A 27,908-nucleotide genomic window follows, 5' to 3' on the forward strand; every position below is an offset into this window, starting at 1 on the left:
TCACCCGGTGCAGGCACCGGCCAGGGTGCTGAGAATGGCTTCCCAGGTCCCTGAGATCACAGACAGAAGAGACACCCAGTGCAGCACAGGGGCCACCTTTACACCAATTTCCATTCCATGTTTAAGGTGTACTTTTTTTTCTCTCCAAAACAGATGTTTTAAGTCCTATTGGCAAAAGGTGTTTTTGAGCCAACATAGGCTATTTGTTTTTCTAAAAGATCACAGAGGAGAGAATGGGCTTTGGGGGCACAAAATGCTTGTGACTGCATATTCGTGAAGCTGCAACACAGAGAAAGCCATAACGGCTCGACTGGAATGTGCTGCAAGGCCATAGTGGGAAGGTGGGCTCACACTCAGCCCTCTCTGAGAGCTGGTGACCCCACATCCTGCTCAAATGCAGCCTCTTAGAGATGGCAAAGTGAGGGCAGGAGGGAAGGTGATATAGCAGAGTTCTGACAGAGCCAGGTGGAGAACCCGGGGCCCTGGTGCTGACCCCCCACCCCACGCCATCACTCTAGAGCAGATAGGCCCCCAGGAGCTCCCTGAAGACCAGGTGGCCACTGCTGTGGCTCTCCCCGCCCCCGCCCCCCCGCCCCGGCCAGGACAGACACCTTTACCAATGACGATGAGGGTGGCAGTGCTGACCGCCTGACCCAGCATGTTCTCAGCCACTGCCTTGTACTCGCCGCTGTCCTTGAGGGAGACGCTGGGGATGACCAGGGAGCACACGCCCAAAACATCGGTGCTGTACACATCAGGGTTTCCTGCCAGGCTCTGGCCATTCTTGAACCAGGTGATGTGGGGCCTGGGCCAGCCCCTCACGGCACAGCTCATGCAGCACTGGCAGCCCCTGGGCAGCAGGTGAGCCCGCAGGCCCACCAGGAACCGGGGCTTCTGGCTCAGGTCAGGCCCCCGGTAAATTGGAGTCTGGACTCTGAACTTGTCTGTGGAGAGGAAGGGGGCGGGGGGTGGCCGGAGTGGGAAGGGCTGGCTGAGGCACCCATGAGGTAGGAAGCTCCTGGGGCCACATGAACATCTCCTGGGCCCACCTTTCACATCCTGCCTGCAGTCTTAAGGTCAAACACTTGACTCTCTTTTTATCCTTCACTCAAAAGACATGTTTCTTTTTCCTTTTTTTTTTAACTTCAAGGGGACACACTCACTACGGCCAATTAGAGTAAGAACCAAAAGGAGAAAGAATAAAAACAATAATCTTACTACCTATGGATGACCAAACTGTGGAACTTTCCAGACGTTTTTGGAAAAATGAAATCATGCCACCAGTTGTAGAACTTGCTTTTCCTACTGAATGTGTTCAAGGTTTGCATCTATTTGACTACAAAATACACTTTGTGTTCAGAGAAACATTAGCCTTGGGTCACCTGCTGCCCATCACTGATTTAACAAGTGCAGCATGGCTTTCTGGAGAGCAGCTACCCACAGCCCCTCAGCTCTCCCTGCCAACGTGGAACCCACCCCAGGTCAGGGCCCAGGAGAGATTGCAGGTGGGGCAGCCGGCTGGCCTCAGCTGTTCACTGAGAAGTGCTGCCAGGGCTACCCCCCCACCCACACCAGCTCAGCCGCCCCCCCAACTCCCCCGGACACTCCCCCCACTACCGTGCTAATCCAGCCACCCCGCAGAGCTCACCTCGCCACCGCCGGGGAACGCACCACGGCCAGGTGGTGTCCGAGGGCTCGCTGGTTCCCAGCTCGGTCTTGGCCACCACCCGGAAGTGGTACTCGTGGCCGGGGAGCACACCCGGCAGGGTGAAGCGGTTGGTGTGGACGCGGGCCGCCACCTCGCGCCAGGGACCCAGCGCTGAGGAGCGGGTCAGCACCGTGTAGTGCAGCGGGACGCCCGCAGCCTGGTCCGGAGAGGGCTCCCACTCAGCGGTCACCGTCCCGGGCACGTTCTCCTGCAGGCGGATGTGCCCAGGCGCCTGGGGGCTCGCTGCAGGAGGGGGCAGAGGGAGCCACATTTGGGACCACCCAGCAGCACACCCAGAAATGCCCATGGGCTTCTGCTGGGGGCCCTAACCCAGTCGGGGATCCTGGGGGAATGCAGTCTTGCAGGGGTGAGAAGAGGGTGGGGGGAGGCGCTGGAGCCACAGAGAGCCGGGTCAGGGGTCTACATTTATGCCGGAGGGGTGGACAGTGTCTCCAAAAAGAGTCAATTTAGTTCATTTTGGTTTGTAAGTAAAATGACACAGGGCATGGGCAGATAGGGACTTTCATATGGCCAGGCCACAGAATCCCCAGGTTCATTGATTATCCGTTCTGTATTCTAGAAACTTCTCCAGGTGGGGACTGTGTGAGAGGTGCACCAGGGAAGGTGACCTGTAACTCCCACAAGGAACATAGACGCACTTCCCAAGACTCATTCAGGGGATGCGCTGGTGACTGTTTTTGCTCACTGACTCAAAATGAGGAGTCACCAGGGCCAGTGGCTAAACTGTCCCTAAGTTTCTGAGGCAGCAATAGTGAAGACGTGAAGCAGTGACTCTCCCTCGGCATGTCCTGCGCTCCCTCTTCTAGCACACAGGAAGGGCTAGGGTGTGGCTACCTAGCACAGCCAGAGGGTAGGACAGCTGAGGCCTGCGGCCAGGCCCAGAGGAGCCTCCAAGTGTGTCCCCGCCAGTGTGGGGGCCCCACACCTGCTGCCTCACCTGCCACCCTCAGCAGGAAGTTATAGGTGGCCTCCTTGCCCCGCAGGTCCCTCAGCACCACTGTGTAGAGGCCACTATCTGATAGGCTGGCGGCAGGAATCAGGAGCTGGGTGAGGCCGTCCTCAGTGGAGGTCACACTTCTTTTAGGCAAGGGCAAGCCGTCCTTCAGCCAGGTCACCTCAGGCAGGGGGCCAGCCTGGGCAGCAGGAGAAAGGAGATGTGGAAAGGGAAGTTTTATAGCGAGAGGACCTGGAAGTGGACTAAGGTAATGTAGAGAGAAGCACACTCCAGGAGCGGAGCTGTCTGCTGCTAAGAGGGGCTGATGAAGTGTGGGGCTAACAAGTGGGTGTGGCTGGCATAGTGGGAGAGTGAGGAAGCTGGGTGGGAGGAGCTGGGCAAAAAGGTCAAGCGCCCTCACAGGCACCTGTAGAGATGTCTGGATTGTATTTGTAAGCAACGAGCAGCTTTGAAAGATTTTGAGCAGGAAAACATAATCAGAGCTGCGCCTCTTTGGCGAGAGTGGGAACGCAGCAGGACAGACTCCAGGGGAGGGGAGTGTAACTGGCTCGGTGGCAGGCCCATGTGGGGGTGATGTGGGCATCCCTGCAGGAGTCCAGGGAAGTCTCGGTGGTCTGGCCCAGAACAGTGGTGATGCTGACTGCACCTGTTGGGGAGACGGGTCCAGTTGCCCCATAGCCACGTTGCCCATATCCATGAGACCCTTGGTGCTGGCACAGCGTGAAATGGGGATGCTAACGGTGTCCCACGGGGCAGGTTGAGAAGTCAGGAACTTCATTACTCATGAAAGCACAAGGGCAGAGCCTGGGACGCAGTAAATGCTCGGCGTGAGTTACTTCATCACCATCATTGTCACAGTTATGGTCTGATAGCTGAGAACATCTAATTTTGGGTTAGATATAGGTTGGTTTGTTTTTTATATCCAAAGGGGCAGTTTTATTATATAAAAAAGGGAAGGAAAGAAAGAGACACCTGCATAGACACAGGCGGGCAAGAGAGCTGTCTAGAGATAGGTTTGAATCTGGTTCTGCCACTTTTGCGCTTCCCACACAAAGATGATGATTTGAATAATAATAACAACAATAATAGGGAACTCATACTGGGTGCTTTCCATATGCCTGGCACGATCTACGTGTTTTCAATATACTAATCCCTTGAATCCTCAGAACAAACCCTTGAGATAAGTGACTGTTATTACTCCCATTTTATAGTGAAGGAAACTGGGGCGCAGAGAGATAAACATGTCTGTCCAAAGTCAAACAGCTGGCGAGTGGTGATGCCAGAATGTGACCGCAGGCAGCCCGAGCTTCTAACCACCACTGCTGTACATCCAGAGACAGGTGCTGTTGGTTGAGGGTCTTCCTGAAGTCCACGGGGCCTCTGCAGACTGCAGGCCCCCTGTATTCCCAAGGGGAGGAGTGGAAGAGGAAAGTGGGTGCCCTGCAGTACCAGAAGCTACCACTAGAGGGATGTGTAGTCTCAGCAGAATGGCCACCCGGTGGCCAGGTGAGGACTCTGAGTGCAGGGAGGACCCTCCTCCTTCTTTCCTCACCTCTGACCTGACTCCCAGATCACTGACTAGGAGCCAAAAAGAAGCAAGGAAGAAAAGAGAACCACAGGGCTGAGTCTGGCTCCCTTGGCTACCCTGGGTTCCCCTCCCCACACCCCATTAGATATACTTACTACAAAGGGGACAGGCACACGAATGGTGTCCCCAACTCTGACTGTCAGTGAGTCTTTTGTGCTGGAGTCCATGAGGAACTTAGGAGAGACTGGAATACAAACAGCGTGTCACCTCCTTCCACAGCAGGCCCTCAGGCCCAGGTCAGCACCTAGGCAGGGCTGGGGCTGTGGTCGGGATGCAGCCAGAGGGAACAGGAGGGGAAGCTGGGGTAGAGCCCAGGGGGCAAGCTGCAGGACTGGTGGGGAGAGGCAAGCAGGAGAAGGATGGAAGCTGAGAAAAGGAAGGCACCTGGGAGAGGGCTAGGGTTTAGGGTGGAATAGAGGACAGTGAAAAACTACCCAACTCTTCTGTTTTGAGGCAACCATTGATCTGAGGCAGGAAGTGCCATGCCTGAGACCCCAATGAGTTAGGGGCAGAGCCAGGACAGATTCAGGGATTTTGGGCTCCAGGGGCAGTGCTCTTTGCACTGGACAAGTCTCCCAACTATTGCACTGAGAAGTAGGGTCAGCATGGGTCAAAGACCCAGCAGATTCCAGAGATGAAAGCCCTAGTGGGTCACAGATAGCTGGGGTGTCTTCTACGCTGAACCTGAGCTGAGCATGAACTAAACCCGAACATGGGCTGAGTAGCACGTATGCCTCTTGGGCCATGCTTGGAGCAGGCCTGGGTTTTGGAGTCAGGGCCTGGCTTTGGTCCTGGCTCTGCATGGACCAGGGGTGAGGCCCTGGACAAAGTACTTGGACCTCAGTTTCCTTATCTATAAATTTGGAATAAAAATATCAACCTTGTAAAATTTGTATGAGTTGTGATGAAATATTTCTAAAAGGACCTGCCTCGACCAGTGCATGGCAATTGGCAGACAATGAACGGAATATCATGACACCAGGAAGGAGCTCCTGGCTCTGGAAGTACACAGACTCTGCGCAGAGCCCTTCAAGGTATGGGCAGACCACTCACCAGTTCGGGGCATGGCTTGCACTAAGGTGTCCAGGACCATGGCGGGGCTGTGACCCCCGTCGTTGACTGCTACCACCCGCACCAAGTAGCTCTCTTGGGGCCGCAACCCCTTGGCTGTGTAGGTGGTGACAGGCACTGTGCCTGAGTGGCATGGGCTCCACTGGACACTGTCTGGGCCACAGAGCTCCACCACGTATCCCTGGGCCTCGTCTTTGCCCTGGGCATCTGGCCGGGCCCATCTCAGGGTGACACTGGTGGATGATGTGTCTGTGACTTGGAGATCCCTCACTGGTCCAGGCGGTCCTGCCCAGGCACATGGGAATGTCAAAAGTAGCCTCACCCTCTTCAGAAGGAGGCCACTTCAGGGTGGACAGTCCTTAGCTCTCCTATGGGAGACTGGGGGGTTCTGTCACTTCAGATTCTGTCTCTCGCCTTGGCTGAAGCTCTTACCTGAAACCAAACCCTTATTCGATCCTGCACTCAGTCTCAGGTACATACCTCCTCTACCAGGAAGCCTCCAACTCATTCCACTCAATTACAATCTGTTTGCCCTCTGTCCCTAACCATAATTCCTGAAATTTGCTCTTTGGGTTGATGGCTCCATCTGAGGATGAGAATTCTGTATCTTTTTATTGTGAGCTCTAAGCTCCTTGTCAAGACTGCCTTTTAGGCCCTTGGTCCATGTTCCTTATTCTTCACCTGGTAAATGTGCTCGATAATAACTCAGACTCTCCCTACCTACCCACAACAGTTTGGAGCAAACAAAAGTTGTGACATGTGTAAAAGTTCTTTTAAAATTGCACAGCAGGGCCTCCCCTGGTAGCACAGCGGTTGAGTGTTGGGCTGCGAAGCTGCCTGTAGCCTCTGCAGCGCCTGTTCGATCCCCAGCCACTGGCGAGGGTCCCACATGGCGCGCAGACCTCTCCTGCTGCGCCCACTGCTCCCCTCAGCAGTGTATTTCAGTCAGTCTGCCTATTCTGTTCCCCACTCTGGCTCTGGTGAATTCTCTCACCCTCCCAAGCTTCTGACTATACCCAGTGCTTGTATAAATAAATAAATAAATCTTAAAAAAAAAAAAATTTGCACAGCAGCCTGGGACTCTGGACTTCAGACCTGGCTGCACCTTGGAATCACCTGGAAGTTTCATGTACACTAGTGCTATATCCCTCCTCAGGAGATTCTGGTTCACTTGTCTGTGGGGGGCAGCCAAGGCATTGGGGTGTTTAAAAGCTCGGACCCCTAAGGGTTTCCAAATGCACAGTGATGTTTCAGAACCACAGGCCTAGGGCTGAGCTTCTCAAGCTTTCATTTGTATACAAATCAACCAGGGACTTTGTTTAAAATGCAGATCCTAACTCAGTAGGTCTGGGGGGAGATCCTGCATCTCTAACAAGCATCTAGGTCTCTGCTGGTCTGTGGGCCATGTTAGTAGCAAGGTCCCAGAAAGATAGTGGCTGGACCTCCTTCCCTCCCTCTCCTCTCCTTTCCACACTGCCCTTTCCAGAAGGAATACTTGGCTGCCCCTTAACAATTAAACTTGTACAATGTTCCACAGCTGAGAGCCCTGTAGAGATATAAAGGCTCTACAGGTATTTCCCACGTGGCCCAGCCAGACAGTGCCAGCCCTCTGCCCTTCCCGCCATGCCTATTCCTGGCACGCTCATGGGGACTGAGTCATCCAGGGCAGCGGTGGCGAAGCTGCATGCCTTGGAGTGAAGTTTTTGACAGGTGTTTTTTGGAAGAGGTATTCTCTACACAAATTTGGCAAATTTGGATCAAAGCAGGATAGGTTTCTTTGCTGCAGGGTTTTGAAATACCACACATGTCATAAACATCCTTGATCATGGGACTCTTGTTAGACGGTGTCTATTGTTCTCGAAATGTCCCTGAGGTTGCCAAGACTACAGGTAGGGAAATGTTCTTCTGGACTGGAAGTTTCTCAAGAGCAGATACCAGGATTTAGTCACCGAGTTCCTGGCACAAAGCCCACCACCAAGCAGATATCAGTTGACCAGATACTTGATGGTGAGGCTCCCCTATGGCCCCTTACCTGCCCTGCAGGGATGTCGACACCTCACTGGGGTGAGTGGATGGTGACAGGCCTGGGATACGTGGGCTACTTTGGGGACTGGCCTGCCCAGGAGGCAAGGAGTGAGAGCTCCTGTGAGAAAGTTCTTGTGATTCCCCAATATCTGCCCCCTCCCAGGCCTGCTTGATATCATTTGAAGGGCGTATGCCTGCCCTGGCCCCTAAGCTAGACCTCACTCCAGAGGCCTTTAGACCTTCATCTTTAGTCCTCCTAGCCATTTCCTTCAGGAAGGCCCACTGGCTCTGCCCACTGCCCTCTGCCCACTGGCTTCGGAGCTCCCCACACCACATCCTGAGTGCTTGTTCCACTTACTCACGGGGTCCCGAGCAAAGACGGCATCTGATGGGGAGCCAGGTGCTCCTGGACCAGAGAGAGTCACGGCCGTGACCCGGAACTCATACTGGCAGCCCTGCCGTACATCCACCACGGTCCACCGCCTGTCTGTAAGAAGCCCACCCCACTTAGTTCCACCCGTGGGACCAGGCGATAGGGAGACAGACCCTGCCTGGGGCCCTGACACCCCCCCTGCCCAGCCAGCCAGCTCTTCTCCAGGGGGACAGAGCTCTGTGTGGGGTGTCAGGGCCCCAGAAGCCCCTGCCAGTTCTGCCATGAACTCGCTGGGTGGCCTGTTTCCCTTTTGTCATCGTTAAATAAAATGGATGCACTAGGTAGTGACGTTGAAAGAATGCTCCTGATTCGTCTCCCACTTTCCAGAGAAGAGGAAAATAAGACCCTGAGGGCTCAGCCCCTAGCAGCACAGCCCTGGCTAGAAATCCTAGCTCCTGAGAGTTGGCCCCCCACACCAGGCTCAGAGCCCCGAACCCTGTCTTCCCTCTACTAAACTCAGCCTGGGCTTTTCAGAGCTCTCTCTGATCTGAGAAAGCAGTTTCTTGGCGATTACAAGTTGGGGTAGGGGGCACTTCTCCCCATTTAATGGATGAGGAAGCTAACTAATATCTAGAGAGAATGGAGTGTCTGAAGGCAAGATCAGGAGAGGGGCCTGTCCTGAAACTTGTATTAGACCAGGGTTCCTCAGCCTCAGCACTTTTGACATTTACAGCCAGATAATTCTTTGCGTGGGGAGGTGGGGCAGAAGGGGTGCTGCCCTGTGTATTGCAGGTGTGGTGTGTGCAGCAGCATCTCTGGCCTCCTCACAAGAGATGCGGCTCCCTCCATTTATGGCAACAAGCAACAATGTCTCCAGACATCGCCAAGTGTCCTCCAGGGAGCAAAACCTCCTGGGGGGACCCATCTGGCAGGATGAGGATGCAGGATCCTGGGGGGGTTCTGGCTTTGGGGCCCGGACATTGGGGAGCCTTGCTGGGGCTTCTCACCAGGCACTGGCTGCTTGTTCACTGCTGTCCAGGTGTTGCTCCCCCGCTGGCGCTTCTCAATCAGGTATCCTGTGATGTGGGCACTGCCAGGTCCCTGAGGCGCTGTCCACGTCAGGCCGATGCCCTGGCTGGAGGCTGACAGGATGGCTGGGGTGGAAGGGGGTCCGGGGAGAGCTGTGGCAGAGAAGGTGGTGGTCAGTCAGTGGCTGCTGCAATGTGCCAGCTCTGGGACGTCCTGGGGGAGAAGTGGGGTACACTCTGTTCTTTCCTGGGGCATGTCAGGGATGGAGTGCTGTGCCTGCTTTGGGGCCCTGTTCTGGCAGAGCAGGAATGGTGGGAGAGCAGAGAAGCACTTTTTCTCCAGATGTAGAGCCAGGCTGGGCATTCTGGGAGTTGCTACACACTGGAGAGAGCCATGGGCACGATGCCAGTCCCACTTGGGGTCCTGAGAGAGACACTGCATGCCCATCCCCTTCCCAAGACCCCATCAGTCCTGCTTCCTCTTCTGGCTGTCCGATCCCAGATGAAGCTGAGACAAGGTGTCTCCATTGCACCCTGGAAGGACCTTAAGACCCCTGGGTACTGTTGCTGTCCCCAGCTTCCGGGCACAGTGGGGAACCCAGGAGTGTTGTAGCCCAACCTCAGCCTATCCTCTCACCCTCAGGAGCCACCAGCACCTCCTCAGACTCCAGGGCCTCCCCGGCTCCCTCGGCGCTCACAGCCCGCACGCGGAAGGCGTACTTCCTGCCCCGCTCCACGCGGGCATCGGTGAAAGTGGTGCTGTCTGCAGGGGGCTCGCCCACCTTCAGCCACGTGCTCCTGCCCACCTGCCGCCTCTCCACCATGTAGTGCTCCACTGCCTGGCCCCCGTCATCCTGGGGAGGCCGCCAGCGGAGGCAGATCCCAGCCCCCTGGCAATCCTGCAGCTCCAGGGGCCCCTGTGGGGGCTGGGGCCTGTCTGGGGACCCGCCAAGAGAAGGGGGAAGAGAAGGGGCATCAGAGGAGCTGGGGCAGGTGGTGCCAGACATCCCCCCTATCAGCCTGCCATCAGGAATGTGACTTGGACTGCACTAGCCTGACTGGTACCAACCCAACGTCCAGGCCGGCATGGGCATCTGGGCAGCCTCTGCTCACAGGCAGTCCTACCTGGCTGGTACCACTCAAGGCTGGGGTTCCCCACCCAGGATTCCCCCAGCCAGTGTGATAGCCTTCTCCTCACAGAAGCACAGCAGCCCCTCCTCCCTGCAGGAAGGCCTCCCTTCACTTATCTAGATGCTTCTTCCAAACCAATCTAAGGGAGGGAGGGAGGGGGACTCTTCAACAGCATGCAGATGAGGATGGAGCCCAGGCTGGGAGGCCTGCTGGGGAGGGGGCTGCCAGGGCACCTAGGACTTGCAGGATGAGCTGGGCCTGCGCAGAGCCTCCCTCACTCCTCAGCGTCACGCTGTACTGGCCACCGTCCTTCCTGCTGGCACTTGGGAGGCCCAGCCGAGTGAAGCTGTCCCCCAGGGTCACCTGGGCTCCCCTGCTGCTGCTGCCCACCACCTGGGTCCCATCCTTTCTCCAAACGGCCTGAACGGGGAGATGACTCTGGAAAGGTATCTTCACTGTCACTGGCTGCCCAGCCTTGACCACCAGTGGTTCTTCTAGTTTCTCTGTCACCTCTGGAGCAAGGATGGGGGGACCTGGGGGTATACAGGGCAAGGAAGTCAAAGAAGGTCTGGGGTGTGGCAAGAAGGTTCCAGAGAAGGAAGCTGGGGCTGGGTAAAGTGCATCTTCCCTACTTCATAAGTGTTAAGAGAGGGAGGAACAGCAGGAGGGGCAGAGTGGGGACTTATGGACACTTTGAGTAGGGAGGGGTGGGCTGGTTTTTTAATATCATCTTCTCAGACTGAGGTGAGATCAGCTGCTGGCAGCAGAGCAGCCCCCCATGCGGGTGTTAAGAAGCAAAGCAGGATTCCTGGTGAGAGACTGCTGAGCAGGAAGGGCAAGGTGGGCCTCACCCTGGCTGGTCAGGGAGGCCTTGCTCTGCTGGCCGCCGGCTGCGGTGTACCTCCGGGCCTGGGGCCCCTGCACATGGCCAGTGAGGAGCCTGGGCTCGCGACCATCTTGCTCAAAGACCGCTCCGTCCTGGGCACTGAGCTGGAAACAAGGCCACAGCAGGAGCGGTGATCCCCCCAGCCACCACCCTTTCCCAGCCCCCCACCCCTCCCCATCCAGCTGGTTAAGCCGAGCCCTTCTCTAGCTCAACTGCAGCCACCTCACAGCCACCTCACAGCCGCAGCATCTGGAACACGACCCTCGGGCGTTGGCAGCGGGTGTTCATCTCCATATTTAGCAGCTCATTTAATTGTCATCACCTGAAGCAGGCCCTGAGGAGCCCCATGGCACAGATGAGGGAGCCCAGACTACATAAGGGGTACGTGGCACAGCTGGCGCCTGAAACTGCTGATGCCCAGGCCTGTGTCCCAAACCAGGGGACATCCTTCCTCTGAACCAATGGCACGGATGAGGCAGAGGTCCCTCCTGCTTGGGCTGAGATGGCACCGCGGTGAGGGTGAAGGGCGGGGAGAAAGTAACAGGTGCTGAGACAGGAAAGTTCCGCATTGGTAAAATGAAGACTCTTTCTTGTAAAGACTCCCCTCTACTCTGTTTTACCCCCATCCCTCTCCACCCCCCAAGATGCGGGGTAGCGGCATACCTTGACTCCATCCTTAAGCCAGGCCCCAGGCCCCAGGCCACCAATGAGGGTGCAGGAGAGCACAGTGGGCTCCCCCTGCTGTACATCCGTGTCTGCTAGGCCTGGAGAGAAGATACCTGTGAGGCCTGGAAGATACAGAGGGGACTGAGGTCTTGTCACCTAGAGATTCCCCCCAGGCCACACACCCAGGCCAAGGCCTGCACTGCACCCAGGAGGACACCACACTCAGCCAGTGCCAAAGCCACACCTCACATTCTTCTCAGCAGGGCTGGGGGTCCCTAGGAGATGCAGGGTCCAGGTGGATGGAGGGGGAAAAGGGAAGTCTGGGTAACCCATAGACAGTCCACAGCCATTCCAAGGCCAATGTTTTGGAGTTTCCTGAACTGGGAAGACATCCCTAAAAATGGGGGGCCCTGGCAGGGACAAACTCCTGGACTGGAGGCAGAATTGGGACCAAATCATTCAGGCATCCCAGTTTCCAGGGAGCCAGCCTGGCTGAGAAATACCTACCTGGGGCCTCCGTGGAGAATCGGCGAGTGCCAGGCTGGTATCTGGATCCGGAACTCTGGGTGGCCTTCCTCCCCTCACTGTAGACGCCCAACCTGTCCTCTTTGCTCCTTCTTCTGCAGCCTAGATCACTCAGGGGCACCTGGCTCGGGCCTTCACATGGAGCCTCCTCCAGGGGCCCTCTGTTCCCTCCTGCAGGTGGCCGCCCCACACCTCTGGCTTCAACTGCCCCCCCTCTGCTTGCTGCTCCAGCCTCGGCGCCTGGTGGTGTTTGACACCTGTTCCTGGGTGGGCCAGGCCTCATGTCTGACCTCTCAGACCCCAGTCTCCATCCATCATTCTCCTTTAGGGTCCCCAGACACTGGGTCTTATCTATCCCAGCCCCCAGCAACCCCTTTCTTCCTCCTCGTCCTTTGCCTAACTGAGAGCCCAGGCTCTGAGTGCCCCCTGATCTATCTCCAAGGTCTTTTCTTCCAAAGGGACCATCTAGGCCTTCCCAGGCTCCCTGAGGTCCTGAATCCCCAGGTTTTGGGGTGAGACACTTCCCCCTGCGAGAAATCTCCTTATCCAGGACACCTGAGTCCCCTAGGTCACTAAACCTGCCCCTTCCAGGACCTGAATCTTCGCTCCCCAGGACCCAGGGGTCTTGACACCCACCTGTCTCTTGGCCTGAGCACCTTCCTGGCCTCCTTGAGCCCCCCGACCCCATGTGGGTCCCCCCGAAAGTGCCTTCTTTCTCCTGTGGAGAATAGGACGCCCTGGAGCTTGTGGGCTGGTGCCCACCACCTACACCACCTTGGTCTAACCCCTGGTTTTCCAAGTCTGGCGCCCAAGCACAGATTACCCCTGGCCCATTTGCAGACCCTAAGGGCCACGTGCCCCTCTCCCCGAGCATGTCACTGCTGTCCAGAGCCTGACCTGACCCTGCTGCATGCCCCCCTTCTGCTTCCAGCCTGCTGCCTCCCAGCAGCGAGTCCCCCCCTTTCTGAGGTGCCGACCCCCCTGGGCCCTGAGCACTGCTACTCTCTGTTGTCCTTGACCCCGCTTTCCAGGAGTTCTTCTCATGTCCAGATGGCAGGGCTGTCCCCAGCCAGGTCTCTTCCTCCACAGCCCCCCTGCCCTGAAGAAGCCCATTAGGCTGCACACCCCCTGCTTGGTCTGCATACCACCCCTCCCTACTGGGAGAGTCTCTGTCCCCAGGAGCCTGGGGAACCTCAGCGCCATCTTGCCACTCTCTGTCACCTGGTTTTCCCTGAGAGCCAATGGCCCCTGACTCCTCAGGGATTCCTGAGGGTCCAGAGCCCCCAAAACCCTGCCCATCTGAAAGGCAATGTCCTCCCTGAGTCCCCAGCCAGCTCAAGCCCCTGGGGCTGTCCCTGGGTGCTGGGCCGTCTACAGTGGCCAGCGTTGCAGCCTTGCCAGGGCCCACCCCAGGACCTGACCCCTCCCCAAGCCCTGCTCCTCTGCTCCTCCCTGAACCATCCTTGGTGCCTGTGCCACCATGAGGGTCTGCTGACGTGGCCCTGCATCCTGATCTTTGCTCCGCAGCTTCGTGGCCGACGGGTGGCCCCTCACACCTCACTCCAGCCAGTGAGCCTGCTGGTCCCGATGACCCTGAACTGTCCCTAAGGGCCATCTCACCCTCTGACCCTGCTTCCACAGATCCTCCTGAGCCTTCCCTATAGCCTATCTCACTCCCTGATTCCACCCCTCTTGTACTCCCCAAAACACCCCCATGGCCTGCCTTACTCCCTAACAGATTTCTCCCAGGACCCTCTAAACCAACCCGATGTCCTGCCTCACCCCCTGACCCGATTCTCCCAGGATCCCCCAAGCCAATCCCATGACCTGCTTCACCCCCTGACCCAATTCTCCCAGGATCCCTCAAGCTACCCTGATGACCTGCCTCACCCCCTGATCCGAATCTTCCAGGATCCCCCAAGCCACTCTGATGACATGCCTCACTGCCTGAACCCATTCCCTCAGTACTCCCTAAACCACCCCAATGATCTGCCTTACCCCCAGATCTGATTGTCCCAGGACCCCCTAAACCACCACGATAATCTGTCTCACCCCCTGAACCTGTTTCCAAATCTTTCCTATGACCCACTTCATCTGCTGACCCCTTTCTCCCAGAACCCTCAATACCATCTCTAAAGCCTGCCTCACCCCCTAGCCCCAGACCTCCAGACCCAAGACCCCTTAACCCTCCTCTGTAAGCTGTTTTGTCTCCAGTTTGCCAAGACCCTGGAATTGTTGATCCAGCCTCATCACCCAGCACACTGCCAGACCCAGGAGTCCACTGGCTCTCAGAACCAGACCCAGGGTGAGGAGCTGGTGCCTCCGGGTGCCTAGCATCACCCCCAGAGCCAGCTGCAGTTTCAGAGGTTCTGGCACCAAGGCCGCCACTCCCTTCCCCCTCTCTCTCCTTACCCCTTGCTGTCAGAGAACCTGGCTCCTCAGCCTCTGGACCCCCAGAGCCATCTTCTGGGCCTCCTTCTCCCAAGGCGTCCAGAGTCCCTGTGGCTCTGGAGCCCCCACAAGCTCCAGTCTGACCCCAAGGCCTTATTTCTACAGGGACCCCTGGTTCTGTTCCCACATGTCCATCCCCAGCAGCTCCCACTGTTACAGAGGCCCTGGATCCCCCTCTGCCCCCACCTCCCGCTGCCCTAGGAGCCCCGAGGCCACCACCAGAAGAGCACCATCCCCCAGGGCCGGCATCGCTGTAGGCTCTGGAGGCACCCTTGACCCCTAGGAGCATCTTGGCTTTATCCAGGGGCCCTCCCTCAGGGCCACCTGAGCCATTCTCAAGACTAGCAAATCTCCCGGACCCCCTTCTTGGAGGACCATGACCATCTTTGTTCCCAGACCACATTACCCCAGGCACCCCCAAGCCCTGCCTGTGACCACCCCCTCCTGCAGGTGCCTCAGAAGCGATGCTACCACCAGTGCCTCGGCTAGATCCCATTTTCCTTGCCAGCCCAGCTCCATTTTCAGGACCTGTTTCACTAGAATACCCTACGCCCTGGCCATGCCTAGATTCCATGCCTCCCAGGCTGCCTCTGCCAGCCTCAGAGCCCAGCTCACCCCTGGGCCCTTTGGCTCTGGAGCTCCATGACCCAGCCCAGAAATTAGGTTCAGATTCCTTTTCCCCTAGGCCTCTTAATCCATCTGTGTCTCCTCGTGTCCCCTGAGGCCCCTGAGCACCCAGGCCAGGAGATGCAATTAGCCTCTGGCTTCTGACATCCACCCTCTGATCAGACCCCATCAGCCCAGGCACCAGGGTGCTGGCCACACCCCCTTTCCCTCCACCAGACCCTAGCACTCTAGGCCCGTGATGGGCCCCAATTTTGCTGAGCCTGGACCCTGTGTTATCCCCAGGACCTGTGCTCTCAGCCTCCACTTTGCCAGCGCCACCTGCTCCCCTCCGACATATTGTCCCGCCTTGGGGATACTGGAGGCTTCCGGCCCCACCCCCTGCCTGACCAAAGGCCTCTGCTGTGTCCTGGCCCTCCCTTCCTCTGAGTTCCTGTGTGTCCCCCTCAGGACCTCCTGGGCCTCCAGGGCTAGTTTCATAGCCCCTTTCTCCAATTTCAGACTCCCCTAGGCCTTGAGTACCTGCCTCCTGCAGCAAACCTTCATCTTGGGCCTTGGGATGCCCTTGCTCCAGGAGGAATTTTCTGCCACCAGACGCCTGAAAGTCCTGGCCCACAGCCTCCTGGTCTAGAGATTCCCCTGGGTCCCAGTAGCGCCCTGTCTCCCCACTGTCAGCATCACCGCCTCCCGCGGAGCCCCAGCAGCCAGGGCCCACAATGGTCTTGCAGTTAGGGCCTCTTCCTCCAGGGGACTCTGGGGCACCAGGACCTCCTGCACCCTTGCTATCTCTGGCTTCCCCAGGGCCCATACAGCGACCCCACACTGCCCCTGCTGCTCCTCTAGTCCTTTCTCTGCTTAGATCATCACCCCTCTTTAGCTCTCTCAGGTTCTCCTCCTGCAAACTCTTCAACATCACTTCCCCTTCTGACCAAGAAATCACAGTACTAGACTGGGGTCCCTGCAGGGCCCTTTTTTTAATCCCAGGTGCCAAGTGAACACCCCAGAGAGGTCCTTGGTCTTGTCTGGCTGGCTGACTTCCACTGTCCTCTCTGTGCCCCTTTTCTTTGTTGTTGCTCCCCAGTCCTGCAATCTGAGGGGGCCCAGACCCAGCCTCCCAGCCTCCTACTATGCCCCCGCATCTGTTCCTGTCTCTGTCCCTGCCGTGATCTTGTTGCTGCTGACCTTCCATGAGACCCAGCCCTGGTTCTGGGCCCTCTTCCTGTCCTTGGGCCCTCTCTGGAAAGGAACCTCCCTCTCTGTGGGGCTCATTTTCCCCAGAAAGAGTGATTCTGTCTCCCTCTACTTCCAGAAAGCTCTTTCCCACCTGCCCAGGCCCCCAGGCTGAGTCAGCTGCCCCCTCACTCCTCATCAAGGAGCAGCCATGCTCACCAAGGCCACTTCTGTCTAGGCTGGCTGTGAGCTGTGGTCCAGAAGCAGGCCCCACCCCTTGAAGGGAACCCCCACTAGAGGCCCCCGAGCCCTGCTGTCTGGGTTTCCCTCTCTTGCCACTGATATGCCTGGAACCTTCTGCTTCTGAGGCCTGGGCTCCTTGTGCCAGCAGCTGGTGGTCAGCCTTTGCGGTCAGAAGGCCTTTATCCTTCCCAGCTTTTATCCTTCCCAGCTTGGGTGAGAGGTCAACACCCCATAGAGAGAAAGAGGAAAGATCCACGAAGTCAGGTCAGGTCAGGTCAGGGTGTCTGTCCCCAGCTGCTCTGTTTGGCCCACAGCTTCCCCGGTGTAGGGAGGGGGATAGGAGGAAGCCAGAATGTGCCACCTCGTTCTGGATAAGTCCCATCACCACCTCCTCCAGGCCTATACTCAAGGGCCACCCCATCCTGCCACATAGCCCCTGAGGATTTGGAGAGAAATTGTGTAAGCCACAATCACTTCCTTATCAAACTAGAATGAAGAGTTGCATTGGTTTTTAAAGCTCCCCTCGCCCTCTGTCCAAATTAGTTTCCTGGGGCCACCTTCAACCCAAATCCCTATGGGGTTTAAAGATGTTCCTTGGTCTGGCTTGGGGCTACCCCATCCATGAACCTGGGCCCCAGGGCCATCTGGGATAGAGAGAAGTTCCAGAAGCTCATGAAGATGCAGCTCCAGAGGCCTGGGCTGGTGAGAAGAGCCTGCACTGAGTGGGTCAAGGCCAGGTCTGAGGAGCCCTCCCCATTCTCGAGAGTACAGAAATCACCAAAGGGAGCCCCATTGCTCTTACTTCCTCAGGCCCTCCCTAGCTCTGAGAACTTGCTTTGGTGGAGCCAGGGGGAGGGGGAGGAGGGAAGCACTCACCTTCAACCACCAGCCAGGCGCCGGAGGTGTGGAGCCCAGTGCCCAGCGAGTAGAGGCCCATGTCTGAGAGGTCAGCTCTCCTCACAACCAGCCGGTGGGTCAGACCATCGGGGGCCACGAACACTTCATATTTGGGGCTGGGCCGGAGCGGCCGGTGCTGGAAATGCCAGGCAGCATTGGGGCAGGGGCTGGACAGGGTGCACTCGAAGACAGCATCGCCCTGCTCCTCACAGCGGGCTGTGGCCAGCGGGACCACCACTCTGGAGGGGATGGCTGCCAGGAAGCAGGGAGGGGACGTCAGTGTGACAGTCTGACCAAGTGGGGACAGAAATCCCAGGTTCACACCAGCTCAGCCACAAACTCCTCGTGTTCCCTTGGAGGGGTCACCTCCGTGCCCCAGGCACTTCCAACCCCCACCAGCAGGCCAGGCCTCTGCACACCTCCCCACTTCCTACATCCTCAACTTGATTCTCCCAAATGATTGTTCTTTCTGAGCTTCCCACCCACAACCCCCCCCACCACCCCAGGCCTCCTCTCTCCCTCCCAGAGCCCCTCCGAGCTGGCAAGCGCTGGGGTGATGTGGACAAGCCCTCGTGGGTAGGGGATAAGGAGGAAGGGACAGCCCCTGGGCAGCAGTAGGTGGCGGGCACAGGAGTGCCTGATCTGGTGGAGATGCTGGGGTGGGGGCTGCATCAAAAAGGAACAAGGTCCTGGCTGGAGGCTGTGAAATTAGTTTGGGATTTGATCTGAAAATGGTCGGTTGCTGCAGAGACCTGTGAGCAGGTTTGGCAGGCGCGTTCTTTGTGACTGACACTCAGCAGAGCTGAGCTCAACTAAGAGATCCCAGGCCTTGGACCCAAGCCTTTGGGAAAAGAGACCAGCTGGGCGTGCATTCCTCTCCCCAGCTGTCTTTGTCACGGGGGCCATGTCACCCTACACGTGGCACTCACGTGGCCCCGCACTCATCTCCCCTACTCAAACTTCTGCAGGGAAGCCCACGCACCAGCAGCCTCTAGTTCTGTGGAGAAGACCTCAGCCCCCTCCACCTTGACCTGGTAAAGGCCGGCATCCTCGGGACGCAGGTCCCGGATCTGGAAGTGGTAGCGCTTCCCCAGTCGCCGCAGACAGTGCTTGGTCTGGTTGTCTGAGCCATAGGGGATCATCTCACCATCCTGAGGCCAGAAAAAGAAGAGGGGTCCAGGGCCCCAGCAGGACCCCAGCACCTCCTGGCCCACCCCTTTTTCCCCACTGGCCCAGGCACCAGGCCATATGTTCCTGGAGCCTTGAAGGGAGGGGTAAGTGGGTGCTGCCGTGGGGGAGGGACCCAGGCCCGGAGGACAGGGGAACTAGGGTGAGAAGTGGAGGCGAATGAATGCTCTAGGACTGCCCTTGACTCTTAGAGGGTAAGTCATGGGCAAGGGTTATGCAGGCGGCACCTGGGGTGGCCATACATTGAAGGTCAGAGTAGAACTACCCAGCGGCCCTCCAGGTTAGCAGGGGGCAGGGAGGCCACACCGATGGCCTGGAGGCCCCAGCACATTCATTCAGAGGAACAAGGGTCCTCTCTGATCTTTGTGGAGGTGCAAAGCCCAGTAATGGAGACACAGGCCACTTGCACTAAGCTGTCAATAGATTTTCTGCTGGCCAATAGTCACCGTAGCCAGGTACTACTTCAGGTACTGGGGATAAAACCGATTCCTGCCCTCAGGGAGCTCAAATTCAATGGGAGGGATGACAAATGATCAACATCATAAGTACATAATATAATGTATGTTAGAAAGAGCTAGAATTGGGGCAAAAGGAAAGGAAAAGAGGGTCAGGGTTCTCCTGTGTGGGGAACACAACATCTCCACAGGGTGTTTGGTGGAGGTCTCAAGGGGAGTTGAAGGAGGGGAGAGAGATGAGCCATCCTTGTGGATAACAAGGCAACAGAGGGGACAGGTAGAGCTAGGCTGGGGCTGTGGGGCAGCAGGCAGGAACAGAGGTGAAGGGAGAGGCCACTCAGGTACCATCTTGCTGATCATTTCCATAATAGCCTCATTTCCCAGATAAGGAAACTGAGTTACCATGGAGCTAAGCCTCTTGCCTGAGGTCACACAGCCATTAAGTGGTGGACCCAGGATGAGTTTGGCCACAGAACTGGAGTCAACCCGGCCCCCACGTTTACTGGAACCCAGGGATTTGTCATATCTCTGCAGAGAGAGCTCAGAGGGGTTGGGGCACACCTTCTCAGAACCCTCTTTGTACCCCTAAGCCCTGGCTGGAGAGCCAGTTTGCTCAATAAGAGGTAGAGATCTCTGTAGACTGTCTTCAGAAGGGTTGACCTGACTCCATCCAGGAATTACAGGGGATGTCAGGGTTGTTCCCACAGGGATCCATGGGCCCCACAGCTCCTCCCCAGACCAGAGGCATCTCCTCCAGGTCCTCCCACAACAGCCCCACCAGCCTCACCTTATACAGGTAAACCTTGCTCTCAGGATCCTTGAGGTCCAGCTCCAGGTCAAATGTTGCAACGCCCTCCTTGGTGACCTTGATGTGTCTCAAGTTGGAGACAGCGTTGACATACTGGGGAAGAGAAACCCAGCAGGGGAGCTTGCCATGGCTCTGCAGAGCCCTCTGACCTCCCAGACCCCAGCCCCTGACATCCCAGTTGAGCCCTTTACAAATGAGTGACTTAAGGCCTGTGAGGAAGGAATGTCAACAAGAGTCAGGAAGACAAGCAAGGGGGACCCCAGGTATCCAGGTACCCCAAGAATCTGCTATGTTTTTCTGCTGGTCACTGCGCCACCCAACAGAGAGCAGAGCACCCCTGTGCGCGCCCGTGCTGCCAGATCAGAGCAGGTGAGAAATCTCAGAGGAGAAAACCTGATCCCCAGGCAGGTCTGATGAGCCAACTCACAGTGCGGAAAACTACTTGCAGGATATTCAAAACCAGCCGCTCTGTGTTTCCAGAAAAAAAGTCAAATATAAGGTTAGGCACAGGAACAGAACTTCCTGCACAGTTTACAAGACCCTGGGGGTAAGAACGCTCATGGGAACAGACAGACCTTTCCCCAGGGCCTTTCGAAACAAGGCAGGCACCCAAGGGCTGGTGACGATGATGACATGGATAAGGATAGAGGCGACAGTGGTGATGACGATGATGGTGGCGACACAGCTGACTTGAGTCCTTATTAATGTCAGACACTAGGCTGGGAGCTTTAAGAACATTCCTTCATTCATTCTCTCAATAATCCTGTGAGGTTAGCACCACCCGACTCATTTCACAAACAAGGAAATCAAGAGGCTCCAACTTTGCCAAAGTCCTAGAATTTAGTGTGTGTCAGAACAGGTTCAGAGGCAGGACACCACTCGGAAACTGGGTCCTGAGATGGATACTGACTGGGGACTAGAGGTGGTGGGCCTGTGGCCGCGCTACCCCAGGGCCCGTGCCACCCCCGGCGCCTGCGCCATCCCGGGGTCTGCCTCCACCAACTGCAGGTGCCAGGGCTGTGGGGAGTGAGGGTACCTGGGCCGCCTCATCCTCCTGCACCTGGTGCATCTCCCGCAGCCGGCGCAGCATGCCCCGATAGTCCACGATGCCGTACCGCAGGCAGATCTGCTCGTAGTCCTTCCGGTCCGCGGCCATCAGCAGTTGCCAAATCTGCTCAGAGTCCATCTTTTTCTCTGGGGCAGGAGGTGGGACCCTGGGGAGCAGGACCAGTAAGTCAGAGGCTGGGGGGAACCCCAGGAGCTGGCTGTGGTACCCCAAGAGGTTCTGAGGAGCTGCCCCTCTGCAGTGAAGGAAAGGGCAGGGTCTGGGATGTGGCACTGACCACTGTGGGGACAGGAAGGACCCAGGGTTGGGCACCTCCAGCTTGCCACATGGCTCCAGCTTTCAAGGGGGAGACTCAAGCCCTAACAACTTGCTCTGTGGACTTCGGGGCAAATCACCTTTAGTCAGGAGGGGGAAGAAGGAAGAGGATTGTTTGGTTGCTTAACATTATTTGAAGGCAGTGCCTTCTCCTCGCTAGATGTGACATTACCCAATTCACAAATCATTCAATAAAGCCTAGGAGACTTTTTAACTTACAAGATTGATTAAAAAAAGTCTTGATCACTGTTCTAGCAGGGCACCACATTTTATAAACACATAGATCAGGACTCAGAGAAGAGAGATGATTAGTTCAAGATATGGAGCTTGGTCCACACCCCAGCCCAGCGCTCTTCCCCTCTCACACTCCCACTTGCAGTCTGGCATCCCGCATGTGCTGAGGGGGATGAAAGGGCCGAGACCAGCTCTCGTGGAAGTAGCAGGGGAGAGGTGCATGGGGGCCTCCACTCTCCTCCCCCAACCCCACCACAAACAGGCCCAGACCCACCTCTTTTTCAGCATCTTCCGAAAGTCTATCAGCGACATCCTGAGATCTAGAAAAGAAGCAGGACTGAAGCCCCAGTGCCAGCGTGGGGCTCTCAAGGGCTAATGCAGGCCTTTTCTATAGGAAGGGAAGCATTGCGGTGGGAAGAGGCCCCGAGCTCTGTGGCTAACAGTGGACTTTCCACTGTGATGCATCATGAGGTATTCTTGGGGGATTGGCTTGATGGAGAGGGCCAGGCAAGGAGTAGCTCATCCACCAAAGACCACTTACCCTCCTGGGGTTCCTTGTGCCTCTTCCGATTCTTCCGAAAGCCAACTGCACCATCGGGGAGGAGAGGAAGGTGTTAATGTGGACAGGCAGGGAGAGAGGCCAGACACAGTTATGGTGCCCTGAGAAAAGGGCTGAATGGTGGGCCCTGACCTCCCCTCTTCTCTAAGGTACAGTGACAGCCCCACTAAAGGGCTGAGCAGGGTGGGGGGTGGATCTGTCCATCCAAAGCTTTGATGCCCTGGAATCTTAGCATGACGGAGGTTCCATCTCACACAGGGGAGCCCCTGCACGTGTCCATGGGACACAGCGTAATTGAAGGAGGGAAGCAGCATAATTGAGGGAGAAGGCAACCGCCACAGCCAGAACCACTTCTGCAGGGACACAGCTGCTCCTTTCACTCCATTTCAGGGTCCAGACCCCACAGTGCCCAATGTGTCAGCACTGCTATTTGATCCCGCAGCCATTCCACAGCTTCTTCTTCATCACCTACTTCCACGAGCGAAGCTGAAAAGGCCACACCTGCCTTCCCAGCTTCCTGCAACTGGGAAGCCATGGACATGGCTCTGACCACTGAGGTGTAAGCAGGAGTCTCTGGGGAATTTCTGAGAAAGGGGGGGCCTTATAGAGAAAAGAACCAGAGGGAGCTGAAACCTTCTTTTGTCCCTCCTGCCTGTCTTGAATGTGGATGAAGTTTGGATCTGCGGGCAGCCCTCTGACGACCGTGAGGGGAAGGGTGCCAGAGCCCGAGATGGGAAGACTGGCTTCTAGTGACAGACGGAGCCCTGGGCGCCATCTTTTCTTGGGACCCAGGAAGCATCTTTATTTCTTGGGCTACTCACAGTGGGGCTTTCTGTTACTTGTAGGCAAAACAACCAGTTGAGAGAGTAACTGCTTTCCCAAGTCATATCTACCTTCCAGTTATTCATGTTCATCAATTAAAAATTTTTGAAACACTGTGCAAAAAACTAAGCAAACAGGGGGCCTCCCTGGTGGCGCAAGGAGTTAAGATGCAACCTATGAAGCTATCCACAGTCACTGCAGCATGAGTTCGATCCCCGGCCAGTGAGGTGACCCACATGGCGCAGCAGACCTGTCCTAGCTCGCCTGCTTCTCAGCAGTGTATTTCAGTCGATCTGTCTGTTCTGTTCCCCACTCTGTCTCTGGTGAATCCTTTCACTGCCCCTCACCACAGCTCTGGCCTGTACCCCAGTTCTTATATGTATAAATAAACTAACCTTAAAAAAAAAAAAAAGAAGCAAACAAATCTCAAGAAAGGATCTGACCTATTACCCGTTTGCCCCTCTGCTGTAGGCCTGTGAAAGCATCCTCTGCCCGGTGGAGAAACTGAGACCCAGGGAAGGAAATGAAGGCCAGTGATGAGCTAACAGAAGATCCAGGACTAGAAACTGCTCCACTGGCCAAGAACTACCATTCAGAGTGTCTGCAGCAGGTGCCTGCCCCGTACGCTCCTTCCTAATTCTTAGGAATTAGTGTGTAAATTGAGGGCTTGGGCCCATCCCCTCATCCCTCACCCTCTGCCCAGGTACATGGCCTCTGATCCCTCTGAGGAGAAAGCCAGGGCTGAGACCCTGAGACTGATGACACCGGGTTGGAGGGACAGCGGGTGAGCCCACCTTCGATAACAGTGAGCCTGGCGGAGCACACGGCCTCTCCGTACATGTTGGTGGCCACGCAGCGGTACAGGTCCGTGTCCTCGCCGGTCAGCTTGTTGATCTGCAGAGAGGCCAAGGGCAGGACCATTTATGGGGCTACTTGTTAGGGGTGTAAAGACCATCCTTGTCTTCACAAACCTCACAGTCCTCATCAGGACAGACAGACATATATTCGGACATGGGGGGATGTGCCAACTCTGCCATCCGGGCAACATGATGTAGCAGAAAGAGCTTGTTTGGGACATCTGAAGGCTCAAGGGCTGAATACCATTGCTGATTTGCATTATGGATTGTGCAACCTGGAGCAAGTTACCTAACCTCTCTGCACCTTAGTTTCTTTATTTATGAGGATAATGACACTTCAAAAAGTAGTCAGAGGGTCAGCTCAGGGCCGGTGTTCTGTGATCGTGGCTGTGACCGTCCCTGACACTGACTGACATGGGCTGAGAGCTCAGTGCATCAGGTACTGGCTAGACTTTTTGCAGAAACATTTCATACCATCATAACTCCATGAAGTGGGTGTTATCACTCCATTGTACAGATGGGGAAACAGAGGTACAGAAAAGTAAGTAGCTTTCCAGGGCCGAGGTGGTGGGCTGGGAACTAAAACCAGGCAATCGGACTCCAGATCCAGATTTCTTAGGCTCCGGTCCCCATGGCCTCCCAGGTTATCAGCAGAGCTACCTGGGAACCCCTAGGTGCATACCTGGCAACCTCAAGCCCCACCAGTCTCTCACTCCTCTGGGGACCCGGCCACCCCGAGCCCTTTGTGAAACAGGGAAGAGGGCAGAGGGCTGACTTGGGGGGCTGCAGTCCCTACCTGCAGCGTGTGCTGCTCCTGGCCGCTGGGGCTGGAGATCTGGTACTTGCTGGAGTTGCTGAGGGCTCCTCTGCTGCAGAGCCAGTGCACCTGGGGTCTGGGCTCCCCACGCACCACAGCTCGAAAGATGGCATTTTTGCCTGTGACAGCAAGAGGCAGGGAGCTTGACAATTTGGGGGCAGGTAACAGTGTACTCTGTGGAGATTTTAATTTGGGTGCTTCACTGCTAGGGATTTCAACTGCCCATTCCAAGAAGGGTGCCAGGACTTGGTGCCCTTGACCAAGGGCACCAGAGACAAGCCAATCCCTGGGTCCCTGCCCCCTGGAAGGATGCTGCTGGACTGGCTCTGGTGAAAGGGGGCAGGCAGGACTTGGGGTGGGATGGGGTGTCTCTTAGCAGGTGGGTAGAATAAGGAGTCTGAAGGACTCCCCCCAAAATGGGGAGGGGTGACATTGACTTTCATTCTAGAGGGAATGATGCCTTGGAAAAGAATCATTTTTGGGTCCAGGGCAGCTGGTCCTCAGACACATGGTTTTAGTCTCAGAAAATCCCCCCAAGCGCCACGCTTGGACAGGATGCTGCTCACCCTCAAGGACCCCCTCAGCCTCCCACCAGGAGTGTTTCCCTAGAGAGCAGTATGAATACCCAAGGGCCTCCTCCAAATTTCTCATGATCTGGTTGACTGGGGAGTTGGAGTAAGGTTTGGAAAAACAGAATGTTGTTACTTTTCTTACACCAGGATGTTGCAAAGTGAAATTTATTGCAGGAACCAGTGTTGGGGAAAGAACCCCCAATACATGCTTGTCCCGTCACAATAAGCCTTGTTCCCACCAGTTTCTTGGGTACTTTTCTCATGTGACCTTCTAGAATGGGCTTCCTGAGTCCCTGGGGTGCATCTGTCTGGAGGCAAGTGTTGGCGGGAACCCTAATTAATTCCCATGTTTCAGGCCTCTCTGCAGCAACTATTTAAAGATGGGAGGAGAAAGGGCCTCTCCTTATCCTCGTTTCCCAAATATTTCCTGCAGCAGCACTCCATGGTATGTCTTCACTTCCTTTACCCAGTCTGCTCCTCAGGCCCCTGCCCTCCTGGGGAGCCAAGCAAATGTCACCAAGTGTAGGGAGATGTGGAGGTGGGGCAGCAGAAACCTCATCCCCTCTTGGCAGTCCCACCAGGCCTCACCCTCTTGCAGTGCCAAGGTGACAGGCTTCTGCTCAAAATCAGGTGCACTGCATCCCTCAGGGACCTCGTCCACCAGCTGCCGGGTGCTCACCCCAGGGGTGGAGGACTTCTTGAGGGGCTTCCCTGGAGAAAGTAGGAGAAAGGGAGATGGGTCGTCCCCACTCTCCCTGGTGGGTGGCCCTTCAACAGGATCAAGGATCCACTCACTCACTCAAGAAGCAAGAGCCCCTTTCTGCCTCCCCATGGGGGGTGGGGAGGGGGGAGGTGGGAATGGGGGGGGGCGCGTGGGGCTGGCAGCGGGTTTGTCAAAGCCCCTGCCTTCGAGCAGTGCTTGGCTGCATCCTCCAGCAGTGTGAATGGAGCCCCTGGGAAGTAGGGGGAGAGGGGTGCTGGGAAGATCTTAGGAGTGTCACTGGGGAAAAGCAGGAGAAAGGCCAGTAGGAAATAAATGTTCTTTCTGGAAAGCAGGGTCCATGTTGGGGAGGGAGCTCTGCACCTTTATTTAGGAAAACAAATCAAAACCCACAGCTGAAACTAAAAAATCAGAGACAGTTGAGCATGCAAAGATCTCTGAGCCTCCCCTCCTCGCTACCCAGTGAGGAGCCCCAGAAAAGGGTTGGGGGAGGGGAGGTGACCCCTTCTCTCACCTGCCATCGTCCAGGTCCTCTTTGGCTACTCTGAAGGTGGGCACTGGAGGCCTGAGAATAGAAGATAGAGTTACTGATGAGAGGTGCAGCTGGTCTACCCACCCCCACTTCGCAGAGCACCAGCCAGCCTGGGGTGGGGCTGGTAGAGCTGCTGCCCCAAGGGCTTGGATACCCCCAACTAAGGACCCTGATGGGCTTCCTGCAGTCCTCACCGCAACAAAACCGATTTGCTAGGACCAGGGAGGGATAAGATGTTGACCAGGTCAAGGAAATCATTGGGCAGAGCCTGCAAACTGTGCTGGTGGGACCCCAGGGCCCATGCCCGCAAAAATGGTGAGACTCAGCCATCCCAGATCTCGGGAACTTGCACCCCAACATCCTGCAGCTGTTTTACAGCCAGGGGGCCCCTTGACTCAGGAATGTGGTTTTTCAGGGACAACTTCTGGGATCCCTGGCTCCTCCCCCAACCCTGAGATTTTCTAGCAGGGCCCAGCAGCCTCCTGCTTCCCACCCCCAACGAATCTGGCATCTGGAATCCTTCAGGGCGCCAGGGCTGCAGGGAGAATTCCAGGCTCGGCTGCTCTTAAGCTCTTCTCAGTCCAGACCATGGAGCCCCATAAATCTACCTGCCCCCATAAATCCCTCTGAAGTCAGTGAATTATAGCATCAGTGAACAAGAGTGCTTTCAGCCTCCCCAGTCACCATCACCCCTGACTCCCCCTGATTTCCTCTCAGAGGCATCCATCTTTGTAATGATGATGGGGGGAAGGAGGGGCTCTCCAGGAGAAGGAGGGAGCTTGACTCTGGGATGGGATGAGAACCTTGATGAGAGTCATGAATTTGGAGAGGGTGGGGTGGGGGATGGAAATAGCTGAAAGAATTCCCACTGCTAAGTAGTTGGCACATGGCCAAAGGGTTCCATTTTAGAGACTCCAGTCCCCCTCAAAGAGCCCTGTCATCAAGATAGATGACACAGATGGGGCACATTCCCCCCTCCAACCGACATTTCCATATTTCCATGTCACAAGCCTCCCTTCCCCCTCCCCCACCCCTGCATTCTGGCTCATGGTGTCCCCTCCCCAGTACAACCCTTGGCACCACCTGCAGCCACCAGCTCAAGTTCCACGGATGCCTTGGTCGTCACCTTCATGTCGCCCTCTCATCATCCCCACCAACCACCCGTCAGTCCTTGGTGTGCGTGACACAGCACAGGTGCTATAACACCGCTCCTCTCCCTCTAGCCTCCCGCCTGCAGGCCCCAGGTGAGGAGGAGGGAACTTAGGTGTCCCTGGATCTCTGTCTCTTCAGAAATAAGCCAAATTTGGTAATAGGTAAATGGCAGGTGGGCGCGAGACCTGTTTGGCTGAAGACTGCACAGAGGCGGTCTCAATTGGAAGAGATGAGGAAGGAAGTGAATTCTCTCCAGTGGTTCACCCCACATTTGAGAAGAGCCTCAGCCTCTCCTGCACCAAGCGGCAGCTTGTGCTCTTGTGTCAGCCTCTGCCAACCAGACTCAGCCCTTTTCTCCTGGACCCACAGCCCTCCACCCCTTGCCCACCTGCTGTTCCATGCAGCAGGAGTTGAGTCAGAAAGTCAAATGGGGTTTCTTTCCACTGCT

General features: G+C 56.4%; 1 protein-coding gene across 1 annotated transcript; it reads right to left on the reverse strand.

Annotated features, from left to right (window-relative positions):
• IGFN1 (immunoglobulin like and fibronectin type III domain containing 1) lies at positions 1–27,440 on the reverse strand (the record flags this gene model as incomplete). The annotated part of the gene is made up of 24 exons (XM_084245538.1): positions 1–50; positions 618–944; positions 1,649–1,951; positions 2,667–2,862; positions 4,368–4,456; positions 5,326–5,628; positions 7,727–7,855; positions 8,749–8,922; positions 9,407–9,706; positions 10,134–10,433; positions 10,752–10,890; positions 11,450–11,574; positions 11,960–12,098; positions 16,377–16,657; positions 17,342–17,614; positions 18,345–18,513; positions 19,793–19,906; positions 20,850–21,027; positions 21,703–21,748; positions 21,970–22,014; positions 23,604–23,703; positions 24,463–24,602; positions 25,644–25,766; positions 27,377–27,440. The coding sequence occupies 24 exons, from the start codon at positions 27,438–27,440 to the stop codon at positions 1–3; spliced, it is 4,107 nt and encodes a 1,368-aa protein (XP_084101664.1).
• Positions 27,441–27,908: the final 468 nt, after the last annotated feature.

The sequence above is a fragment of the Talpa europaea genome (genome assembly GCF_964194135.1).
Source record: "Talpa europaea genome assembly, chromosome: 10".
In the NCBI taxonomy this organism is placed as follows: Eukaryota; Metazoa; Chordata; class Mammalia; order Eulipotyphla; family Talpidae; genus Talpa; species Talpa europaea.